This window comes from Nicrophorus vespilloides, unplaced genomic scaffold (genome assembly GCF_001412225.1).
Source record: "Nicrophorus vespilloides isolate i.1.1-1 unplaced genomic scaffold, Nicve_v1.0, whole genome shotgun sequence".
In the NCBI taxonomy this organism is placed as follows: Eukaryota; Metazoa; Arthropoda; class Insecta; order Coleoptera; family Silphidae; genus Nicrophorus; species Nicrophorus vespilloides.
Window position 1 is genome coordinate 16,804 of NW_017096408.1, and position 12,909 is coordinate 29,712.

At 40.2% G+C, this 12,909-nt stretch overlaps 1 protein-coding gene across 1 annotated transcript in view; it reads left to right on the forward strand.

Moving 5' to 3' along the window:
- Positions 1-5,723: 5,723 nt before the first annotated feature.
- The window catches only part of LOC108556951 (zinc finger protein 2-like), a 12,269-nt gene continuing 5,083 nt past the window's right edge, over positions 5,724-12,909 (forward strand). The window contains exons 1-2 of the mRNA XM_017913308.1: positions 5,724-6,295; positions 6,425-6,728. Of these exons, the coding sequence (XP_017768797.1) occupies positions 5,783-6,295; positions 6,425-6,728 (817 nt within the window). The 5' untranslated portion in view covers positions 5,724-5,782. The remainder of the gene's footprint in view (positions 6,296-6,424; positions 6,729-12,909) is intronic.

Sequence of the window (12,909 nt, forward strand, 5' to 3'; positions counted from 1 at the left end):
GCCGCGATGACGTCAACCCACCGACACACACACACGGGATTTCGTCACGCGGTTAAAACGAAACAAGAGAGAAAAAAAATTGAAATTGCGCGAAGATGATTATTAAGGGAAAAAAAATCCTAAATTCTAAACTAGATCCTAATCTGTTGAATTCATCTCATCTACTACACAGAATCACACACATTCGCAGATTCAGTTTGAAGAGCGTGTCGAAAGAGGGGGCTGCGGGTTTCGATTGTCCTTCTGACAACAAACGGTCGTAATCATCGCATGTGCCCTGGTTTCTCCAAAACAACCACTCTATTAGGGCACCATTTAATACACTTCGACTTCATTTGTTATGGATATGATCTCCAGCCCCCTTTCCGAATTATTTGTATTATATCACACCACCCCTCGCCAAACTCATACACTGCAAATTTTGTCAAACCTCGCATGATTTATCACTTCATCACTTAATTTCATAGAGCAACTAACAACTAACAAAAAAGTCACCCTCTCGAAATTGCAATTTAATGATCTCTCTCTCCACCATAACAATTGCTTATTTAGTTCAAATGAACTTCAAACTTACACTCTTTTAATTTGAACTATTTGATTACAATAAATGTCAATGTCAGTTACGTCAAAATTTGTGTTGTGTTGAGATATATATAGAGAGAGATAGGAAGAAAAAGAGAGGTTAGATTGTTCGATTCGATTAACCCGCTCAGCAGCAGCGTTTCCGGTCCAACGTAATGAAGAGGTTACGTTGCATATTTTTTTCTTGGTTAGAATATTATTAATAACCTAATTTAATTATTCAATTCACTCCACTTCCTTCAACGAAACAAAAAAAAAAAGAACATTATCTCGTGCACATGTCAAAAAAAAAAAAAAACAAAACAAAACAAAGAATTAAGTTTCAATTATGACCAGCACCCTTTTGTTTCGTCAAAGCCACCCTCGATTCTCTACGTTTAAGATTAATATTTCCTATCCATATCCATATGTATACATATATATATAACAACCAAATGATATTTATTTGGTATGTGAGACCCCACACACGCACGCAACACAAAACCAACCCCTTTTTATATTTTTTTTATACAATTTCGACGTTTCTCTCTCCCATCATTTCTCATAAAAATCCCATCCGTTTTCTCTCATTCACAGACGAACCGTGAAACGGGGGCGCGTCCAGAAAACCCCAATCAAATTATAAAATAATACCGCATAATGATAACAGGTGGTGTTACCACGCACCCACCCACCCTTTTCTTTTCTTTTCTCTCTCTCTCTCTCTCGTTCTTCTGTTGTTATTTGATAGAAACAAAAGAGAAATTGAAATAGAGACACCTTTTACGAATCACCTCAATTTTCGACCGCACAGATGCGGGCAGAATGGAAATAAACATCGGAAATAATTTCGGTTAATTGAGACATTTAGTAAGTTTAGTGTTCACTTCTTTATTCTCACAATAGTCGATGGATGACTGCGCCCTTTTAGTTTTTCTCTTTTCTCGCATTGTCCAAAAAAAAAAAACGAAATTGGCCATGGACAACAACAACAACAGAAAAAATGAAGAGATGCAGGCAGACACGAACGCGTTTGCAGCACAAAAGGGAGATCATCGTCTCGTTTAATTGGCTTTCGTCGATTTTCGCACATTCCTTCAACATGAAGATGTTCAACAGTTTAAAGAGATGGAGATGTATAGATTTTAAATAGTAGAGAAGAGCCCTTTGGTCGTGAGAGGTGACTAAATAGAGCGATTTTGTTTTGCTTTTGTTTTCCAAAAACAGCCATCTGCAATTCTATCATTTATTTCAAAATTTCAAAAAAAAAACATCTGATCAATCGTTGCCGGCATTTGTTATTTGCGCTATTACGTTCACTTCACGTTGTAAACGTTGTTCTCACTTCTCTCCACTCTACACCACTCATCTCGGTCCTAATTTCGCATTCAATTGGAAATCGATTTGCCACCGGTTTTCGACCGTTCTCTTCACTCTCCCATTCACTGCGAACAACACAACCGACACACAAAAAAAATGAGAAGATAAATAATAGAGAGAGGCACTAACGATTTTCTGAATGGTCTCGAATTGACTTATTCTTCTCCCCTTCACCTTCACATGTACTTTACAAAACGCGCGATTCGCCACGCTCGATGACAAATTTTTTTTTTGTCCAGTTCGAAAAAAAAAAACCCTCCAATCGCAGTCGGCGTGTATTAATTAAGCGCTTCGAATTTAATTAGCAACCACCCGTCGCTACTTCTACTTTTTTTTTGTTGTTACTGTTGCTATGGTAGTCGGTGGTTGTTATGGTCGCGCGAAGGGGTGTCATTAGTGTTCGGAAGATGGAGCGAGATGCAGATTGATACGTATGTATGCATCAAAAATTGTGTGCAAGAGAGAGAGAGAGTGAGTGAGCGATAGATGCATATATGGAGGGGTTCTCGTGAGGCGTGAGCTCTCGGTGTGAGGTCGGTTTTATAATTACCTTTTTTCCATCGCCTCCTCGGACACACACATAGAATGTACACGAGAGAGAGAAAGAGAGAGAGACATAGAGAGAGACGTAGCGACCGACAACACCTTTTGTGCGCGCCTTTCGCTGCTCTCTTGCAGCTGCCTCCTAGATTGCGTGAAAATCCGCAACAATCCTTGCGGTCGCTAGGCAACGAAAAGGCATCCCTCTCGGTTGCCGGACGGAATTAAAGTGTCGTCATTGTCGTGTTAATAACGCTTCAATTACGGCTTCATCCATTCAAGACACGAGGGGTAGTCAATATACTAGTAGTGCACTACAATATGTTAGACTTAGACTTGGACTTAGTACGAGTTAGATTTGGTTAAGTTGAGTTAGAATGGAGATGGATGAATACGGGTACAAATTGATGCCATTAACTCGACACCCTCTCAAATACGACGTTTATTGGACATTCGATCCTGATTTTTCTCCTTTTGTTTCCTTCATTTCTTTCCCAAACAAACAAATCTCATTTCCACTCAATCCAATTGTTATTTACACCCGACCACTTTATATAAATTTCTCTCAAATCGTCTCAATTCGTTTCAACGTTCAAACGTACTTCATTTGTTTCCTATTTGTGCCTTAATTCTTCTTTCTTATTTCGACACTTCTTTTCTGTAAACAATTGACAATTCAATTGTTTCTACTTCGCTCAAATCACTTCTTATTTACACTCAACTTTTGTTAACTATTCGCTTTTGTTTCCTCTCACTGTTTCTGCACGTACTCGATTATTTCATTCGCCGTTTTTTTGTTTGTTTTTGTTTTCTAACTCTCGAAGCCGCTCCGATTATTATTTCATTCATTTATTTACAAACGATGACAGTTTTCAAATCGATCGAGGTTTTATAAATCTGATGTTTTCATCAAACTCAATCAACTTTTCTTCAACCGTCTATTTATTCATTCATTTGTTTTGTGTGTTCCATCAATTATTTTTGTTTCATCTCTTCAATTAATTCATTTGTCGCGGTCCGCCAATCGCGGCAGTCGTTTACTATAATCGTTGCTAAGGAACCGAGAACAAACTAGATGTTCTGCAGATGTCTGTAATTATTCTACACACACACAAACACATAGGCACACTCGTGCCGTTGCCGATCGCACGAACTGAAATTTACATTTTTTCGCACACTCTCATTATTACAAATCGCATTCCACGCAATTTACATTGCTTCTTTGTTAACAAAGATATTATGATTTTTTCTTGACAATCTCAGTTAAGTCTACATAGATAACAAACGAAACAAACGCAATAAACAAAAAACAAAGACAATTGAAGAGTGCAACAGATGTGTGTATGTATATGTGTGTGTTCGGCGAGAAGATCTGTGGGCTCGTTACGGACAGACGTCGCCTGGTGCCGGGTCCCTTTGATGTGCGGTACGTATCAGAGCCGACGAGTATTTACATTCGCCAGGTCATTTCACACGAAAACAATTTGCGCGCCGAAGAAACGACGACGACGACGATGCGAGAGATTTTTTCCATCATTATCGTCAGCATCCTTTCGCGTAAGTTAAAAGGCCGCGATAGATGGCGTCGTAATCATAATGGATGTTAATAGCGTCAGCTGTTTTCGCAACAAACGTCAAATAAACATGGTTAATTTACACACAGCTGTTTGCAAATGACAATTCTGAAACGTCAAAGTCAATAATTAACCTCGTCAGCTGTTTGCAAATACACGCCATATTGAAATCATCCCGATGACAGTTCTAAAACGTCAAAAACGCGAATCGATTGGAAATTCAAAGGAAATCTTACCTTTCGATGTTCCAACCGGAATATGGAAAGTTTTTCTTGTTGCGTTTTCCAATTTGCTTCGATCATTATTATTCCAATCCATCTCAAAAGGACACCAACCGCGATTGTCACAAACGCGCGACAGATGTTTGTTTCTGTTGTCATAGAGACGAAACCAACTAAGCCATTGTTTCTCCTCCTCCGTCTTATGCAAAGCTCACTCTTCATTATCAAAACAACAACAAAACAAAAATATGAATTAATTCATTACCTTGAAATATTTTACATTCAATAAATTTCGCCTCGTAACGTTACGATATTACTTTTAAACTATGCCTTATTATTATTTTTTTTTCGGCAAAGTAATATATTTATATAGAAAGAGTGAGAGTTAATAATTATGTTAATGGCAATTAATTACGATCATTTTCGTATGAATAATTCATCCGCATATTAAATAATTCCCTATTATTTTTTGTCGAGACCCGCATATATTTACATACGCGAAGGGTTTTAAGCTCAGTTGAATTATAATCACATTAGTTTCATTTTTTTTTTGATTACCTTATTATCAGCGGATTTACACGATTCTTGAGTAACCTTCATTTATTTTCTTTTCCATGGATTACTTTGTTTATCAAATTGCAATTGTTTTTTTTTTGTTTTGCGTAAAGTGTCAAATCGTTGAGTGATGTTGAAAGGAGAGAAGAATGTTTCGTTGAGTGATGGATTTTTTGTTTCGGTATGTGTGTGAGAGAGAGAGAGAGAGATGGAGGTGATAAATAAAAATTAACCATAAAATAATCCGAATATATTGGATTTTGTGTGTGTGTGTGTAATAAAAGAGAGTCGTCGGGACGATAAAGGACGGAACGTAAAAGCGAAATAACTCACATCCTAAATCCCTCTCTTAAAACAAAACCTCATTAATTCCGGACGAAAGGGACGACGGGCGTCGCGATTGGCGCGGTCCGACATGAAACGGCCGCTCTCGTCCAACCAATCGCGTCCCTCGACGGAGACACGCGATTGGTCGGACGCGGGATGGGCGTACGTTAGGGTACGCCCCCCACCACCGGTTGTGAGGTTAGAGATGCGGACGGGGGCGTGGCCGACGGCTGCGGCGGATGGACGGATGGGAGCGGGTCACTCGATCGGGCAGATCCCATCCAGACGGATCTACTCTTTGCACGAACGTAATAAACGCTACTACTACGTAACGTAACGTAACGCAATCATTTTTTGTATAAAATAATCTTAGTTCGGTTCCGGTTCCGTTTCTATTGGGTTTATTTAATTGATAATTGTGGTTTACTTCGAAAAGTGTGCGTGTTTCTTTCTTCTCTTCTCTTCTCTTCGATTCAAGTGATAAATTGGAGTGGAGAAGAAATGGTTTCGGTGGTGTAGTTGGAAAATATGCAAGAAACTGGTAATCGCGCGATGTCTCCTTACATGTCCTCCAGTAATAAATTCGAGTCGCCGGTTTCGTCGAGAACTTCCAGTCCGACGACGATGGGTTGTCATCAGCCGACGACGACGATGATGATGATGATGGAGGACGTCGACGAGGAGGACGATGATAACGTCTCTTCGTCCAAATGTATGTCTGAAGATGAGATCAGCGTCGGATGTCCGAGTCCGATGCCGACGTCTTCGCCTCAACGCAACAACGACACGACCACGGCGAGCATCACCACCGATCTGCAGGACGTCGTCGTTTCAGGCGTCGGCTGCAGATGTCCCGAATCCTCCGACCCGGAGGATTACTTCAAACCTCTGAAGAAGCTCAAGATGGTCGACAGCGATGGGCGGCGGCGATCTCTCGACGACGTCGCTGCTGCTGCTGCTGCAGCCGACGTCGACGCGGACGTCGCGGACGATTCGAGGGCGACGTCCGACGGCGGCGTCAAGAGTTTCTCCATCGTCGACATACTGAACCATCGACCGGCGACGAAGGCGCAACCCACGCGAATCGTCAGGCCCTGGGACCTGGACACGACCACCGCCACCACAGACGAAGAAGACGTCGTCGTCCATCACAACCATCATCATCACAATCACCACAACCATCACCATCATCACAGCGCTAGCAACCAGCATCAACATCATCACCATCACAGTCAACTCCACCATCACCATGGTAATCACCTGGAGCGGTTTCACCGGCAGCTGAAGGTGCAGCAGCAGTTGGCGTTGCTGCGGCCGGAATTCGCGAGCGCCTTCGCCAACGCCAGTTACACCTCGGAAACGGGAAGCGACAGATCGTCGAGCGTCGCCAGCGACTGCTGCTCCCCGGACATCGTCGTTCCGTCGGCAGCTGCTGCTGCGGCTGCAGTACACTCGCAACGGCAGAGGGTTGCCGGTTCCTCGCAGAAGACGCCCTCCGGAACACCGCTGGACGCCCTCTTCCAGATGACTAGCAAAACCTTCGACTCCAACGCCGCCGAAACGAACGCAGGTAATGCATCGCAATCACTATGACAACGTTCTTGTTGATATCATTACCATGGCAATAACGATAATGGTAGTAGCGAAAACGGTAGTCGTCTGTGGAAAAACAAAAATTAATTACAAACTTAACTAAGTAATACTTTAAGACATTACATCACATTTAGACCCAATATTGAATAAATCTCTATATCTAATTAATCTCATAAATTTCTATGACATTCTTACTCATTTCAATTAAAAAGATTGACTAATTAGAAAATATTACATAAGTAATATTTGACTAAATATTTATAATATTAATTGCAATTAGTTTTCATTAATTACAAACTAAATTAATCCCAATTGAGAAAACCAACACTTTTAGGCCCAACTTTGAATATATTCAACAAATTTAGTTAAGTAAATTTAGTGAACTGATTGACTAAAAAGACAAAAATATTCAAATTGGAATTGTTTCATTGATTAAAGGAACTGAACAATTTACACTACAAACTAAATCTAAATCCAATTTGATTTTGTGGTCGTCGAATAGGAAGAATGAAGCAACTCAGAAAAAAGTGTAAATTTCCAATTTGAAACTTTCAATTACTTTTTAATATTTATTTAAAAATTAGAGAAAAGAAATTAAAACTTAACATTATTACCTACAATTCTCTGTACTTAATCTGTAATGAAATTTAGATTACGATTGAAATTAGTCAATATTTTAATTCAATCTTCACTCGGAAAACAAAAGTAAACCAAACAAGTGAACATTCTACGTTATTTTCCAATCACAACTGCGTTTATTCTTTTTTTCTTTTTGTTTCGTGTTCAACTGTTTTCGCCAAAAAGAAAACAATTGAATCTCTTTTAATTGTGGAGCCTCGTTAGGCGGCTGCGGCGATTCATCTTTCTCTCTAACTCTTTCGCGGTTTATTAACCAAAAAATAAAAAAATAAATAATGAGTGCTCAAATTGTTACGCGATTAGCTTCATTTGTTAGCCGCAACTTTCACCCACTTTGTTTTCGAAACAAGTACACCAAAAAAAAAAGAGAGACGATATTTTCATTGCCACCTTACTTTTTCCGATATTGAAAACAAATAAATAAAAGAAGCAACAATTCTTTCAGATTTCTCTTTACAAAAACAAATGTCGATCAATATTTTTGTTTACATTTTGTTTTGGGTTTGTTGTCATCTGTCGCAGATCACTTTGTTATTGTTCTTGTTGTTGTTGTTGTTGTTTGACGTTTCCATGTAAATCAAACAAAAGCGAATCTAGTGAGCGCTTTCTACGCTAAAGAAGTAATTAAAATGCGCGCACCACCATTATCATTATTATCATCATCATCTTCAACATCGTTGTAGTAAATACTCGCAACAGTATTCGCAACTTAACTGCACGAAATTTACATTTAATTGGCTCATTAACTACGAAACGCGTACACCAACCATCCTTGATACAACATCCACTTCTTTTGTTTCCTTCCCTCTCTCTCTCTCCGTCTGTCATTCATTCATTCGCTGCTCGTTGCTAATTTTGACGTTAAGACGTGCAAGTTGTCATGGTAACTAAACAGAGGTGACGATAGCTTCCGGTGCGAAGACGCTAAATTCGAATTCTGCGAGGTTATATTTATATATTTCACTATATTATACGGTTCTGCTTCTCATTTACTTAAGTTTTTAGTGTGAGTGAATGAGTGTGTATGCAGTGTGCAACAGCATTCAGAGTTAGGAAGAGGCAGCGGCAGCAGTAGAAGAGTAATTTAATTTCGTTTCCGTTTCGTAAGGCCGTAAAATCCGCCGACAATTAAAGAAGGGAATAAAGATGATGATGATGATGATGAGGAATAAAAAGAGGTTAAAATAGGATGAAAGAGAGGAAGAATCAGAAGCGGCGGCAACGCCAACTACGACGGCCTCCCATTAAGAACACTAAATTAAACATTTATTATCATCATCATCATCATCATCTCGTAATCATTACTATTTTGTCGTTTATTATTGCTTCTCTCTCTGTCTCTATCTCTTCTACAACTCTTTAATTTTTTTGTGGGGTTATCGACTCGAAAATTGAATCGAAAACAAAGAAATCAAACAAATTAAAGAGAATTAAAAGAAACAAAAGTTGAAAATTGAGAGAGGTGTGTGGGGGGGGAGGGGTGTCATCGTTTACGGAAATGACAGTCATTAGGGGACGCGCCCTGCCGACCCGCAAATGGCCGACGTAATAACTGTCATTCTTGAGTCTGACGTGAGAGGTTATCTATCTGTCAAAAAGGGGAAATGGTAACCGATATTGAGATCCGAGAGAGCCGAGGCGAATAATGAATGTCTTGTCTTCAATGTGTGAGGTCTCTCCTTCCCCCCTTCACACCACCGCACACACACTACACTCACTCTATTCTCTCTCTCTCTCTCTTCTTCGCGCTTCTCCGATTCTTTTAAACGTACAGCGCCCACCTTTTCAATTCCTTCCACCAATGCGATTAGAGTTCATTTCTTTTGTTTCGAACGTTCTTTGTTTTAGGTGAAAAAAAAAAATTGTTTTTTGTTTGCCTCTCCGATTATTGGCGTAGACCACGCGATCGTAGTGAACCCACAATTCCGTATGCAAAACCGTATCCGCAATCGGCATCTTCGCAGACGATCTTCTACCGGTGTGTAAATGCGGTGTACATTCGGGGGCCCTTTGGTTCGGGGTCAAGAATACGACCAAAGTAACTCCTGCTTGTCGTAAGAGGCGACTAAAAGGTGGCGTTGGAAACAACAGCAACAGCAACGTCAACGATGACAGATACGTCAAAGTCAATTGATTTTGGGTTAGGATTACGTCAAAAGTTACCGCAATCGAATATCCCTTTCACCAATCAGTGAGATATATCGAAACGCGAGAGAAACAATAATAATAATAATGCGTACAAGTTAATCATCATCGTCAATTAGCTAATAGACAATTTCCTTTCGCGACTAATTAGTGTAACATATATAGTTTATTAAGTGCACGTGAGCGCTCAAACTGGAAGAAGAACAAAAAAAAATGAGAGAGAGAAAAAAATGTGAATGAAGAAAAGAGAGATGGTTGATTTTAAAGTGGAATTAATTTCACTTAATTATTATTACTATACATTACACGTTTTCTTTTTTTTCTATCCATAAATTGTATCAATTCGTAATCATTTCTGCGTGCATTCTACACGCACGCCACTGCTAATTGTCAACGTTGACACCTGTCAACCAGACTGTTCGTTTTCTTGACAACGTCGATTTTTAAAATTTCCAATTGGATTACTTTCATATTACATATAATTACACTTTACAATCGAAGTAGTCGACAGTAAATTGTTTTCATTCTTCTTCTGTTTTTTTTTTTGTTTTACTACCACCACTACTACCATCAGTGCTGCTGCTGCTTCAGTAATTGATGTTGTCAGAATGTGACAGCTATCAAATCTGACGTTTCCCTAAACAGGTTCGTGTGTGTGTTTGCTGCGGCGGCCGTTGTATCGATTTCACATCCCGAAGAAGAAGACGAAAGGTTAATAGCCAGCTGCGGATCACACGCACACACACACAAATCTTATTGATGAGTGAGGATTATTTAGAAGTTTACGAAATGAAATCATCTCGGCGTATCTACTTTGTAGTTAGTTGCAGTCGGAAGGGCCGCAGACCGCAGAAACGCGTGGCCGTTGTTCTTCTTCTTCTTGTTATTGTTATTGCATCTCTATAGTTACTGTTGCGATGGTGATACGGTGGTGGCGGCGGAGGCGGTAGGTTCTCACAATCTTCGAAAATGATTGCGGTCGCGTACGTGTGGTAGCCATGGCTACCGTACGAAAGTACCGTATTACCATCGTAACGTAAGATAGATAGAGAAAGAGAGAAAGAGAAAGAAAGAGTTCAATCAAGTCGATCAACCCCATCATCTAGAAGTAGTCAGTCAGTCAGTCACACTCTTTCAGAACGGAAGAAAGAATCTCTCTGTTTCTCTGATGGTTGTAGTAATTTTAAATTTTAATTTCGTTGTTCCCATCGGATGAGAACATGCACATACATACATACACACACACACAAACTGACGATTTATTGGTTTGGAATTCGGTCGCCACCCGGCGTGGAATCTGTTTAAGAGCATTCCACACACGTCGCGACGCTCTCTCTCTCTCCTTCTATCTCTCTCTCTCTCTCTTTCTGTCTTACGTACACGATCTTTCGCACCGTCCGTTACCAACCGCAACAATAATAATTCCACTGTTAGTGTGTGTGAGAAAGAGAGAGACAGAGAGATTGAAGTTGAGGTGAGTCTCTCCTCACTTAATCACATTCTGATCGGTTCCGCGCGTTTAGACGGTGCCGCGATATGCGTCGTTTTTCTTTGGGTTCGGTCACCGTCCAAACGTTAAGCGGCTTCGACGCAGGTACGGCTCAGCTCCTCTCTCGCACTCGCTCACACACACATACAAGAGGAAGATCAAAGGAACCGCCGAGCGCCGCGAGCGACGGTTCACACTAATTGGAGGCTCAGCGACGGTCAAAGGAGCCGACGGAATCAAATATTGAGCGATTTGTGGCTAATTGAGTGACCAACAACTTTATATACAACACACACTAGATATACCACCACCACCACCACAATACTTCTCATCTTCTTCTCTCAAACAGCTACTACCACTACCACTACCATAACAACAACAACAACAGACACTTGTTTCCTAATTAATTCCACCATGCAACCCCTCTCACACAACTAATTCAATCTACATTTAAGACAAAACCTAATTTCAAATAATTAATTCAATTAATTTATTAAAAATGGCGATCATTCTTTCGCTCCGTTTTTCGTTTGTTTTTTGCGTTCGCGAGTCGTTAGAAGGCGGCGGTGGTAGCGGTAGCAATTGAAATTGATTCCACCGCCGCCTTCTCTCTTTCCACGCCGCTCCACCGCCTTCCACTTGAAATCGCGATATTACATCTAAAGTTGGCGGCGGATCGATACGGAGCGAAGGTGAAAATCGAACGAAAAGAAAAAGGGTTCAGTTTTCTATATCAAATACAAAGTACCTTTATTCTCTCTCTCTCTCTCTCTTTCTTTATCTAAAGTACGACGACGTGTATTGATTACGAAACGTGTCGTCCGTCACTTGTTCTTGTTTTGTTTGTTTCACTTCCGTCGCCTCTCGTCCGTTTTTTGTTTTTTTCCGCCTCCTTCTACGAAAATTAATTAACGCCTGCCATCGGCCGTAATAATAACACGTAATTTAGCCGTACCCCGTCCGTCCGTCCGAAAACAATTGATGGCGCGCACGACGAGGTGGGGATAATTCACGAAGGTGAGAGAGGAGGTGAAGGGTGGGTACGTACGTACAAATGATACTCGAAAATGCAGCCAAATTTTTTGATTAATCGCACCGTTTTTATTCTCAATCTCAAGAGAACAATGGAAAATCGATGCTTCCATCTTTTATAAACAATGGCGATAAACAATATGGCCGCGTCTAACGACGTGACGGCTGTCAAATCAAACCGTCGATTGATGAGATTCTTTTGTTTTTCTCGTATTTCGGTTGGGTGGGTGGGTTGTTTCTTGTTTGAGGTTAGGTTAGGGTGGTTGTGCAGTTCATTATTTCGCGTTTTCGATTAGGGCGCTCTCTCCTCTCCTTATTCACGGAAATAAGTTGCTAACGACCTCAAGCCGGTTGCTCCACCTCAATTAGTAACCGATCTGCGGCACTACCGTTAACCAACAACCACATCAGCATCTTCTTTCCTTCCTCCGGATTAATCTCCGATTACAATTATTATCGTAGCGAAAAAGAAGTAAGCACGCGGCAATACAGATGATGAGGGGTTGAAGGTGGTAGTAGTAGTAATACTAGCAGATTAAGGGAGAACAATATCTGCTTGAATACTAAAACAAACAAAAAAGTAGAAGAAAACAACATATCTTTTGTTTGTTTCAATAATGACAGACGTCAAAAATTATTATTATTATTATAACTTTTAGGTTATTTCAAACAATTACCAACGTAAACAAAGAAAAAAAAAAGACATTTGCTTTTCCTTTCGAGGCAAACTAGATTTAAAAGTTCAAAAATAGTTTTCCTCTTACACTTCTCTCTTTTAAGATTTCAAGTGTTTAAGTCTGTTTATGTTACTTTTTTTTGTGTGTGTTTTGTTTTCGTTCTTCGGTTTCAATTT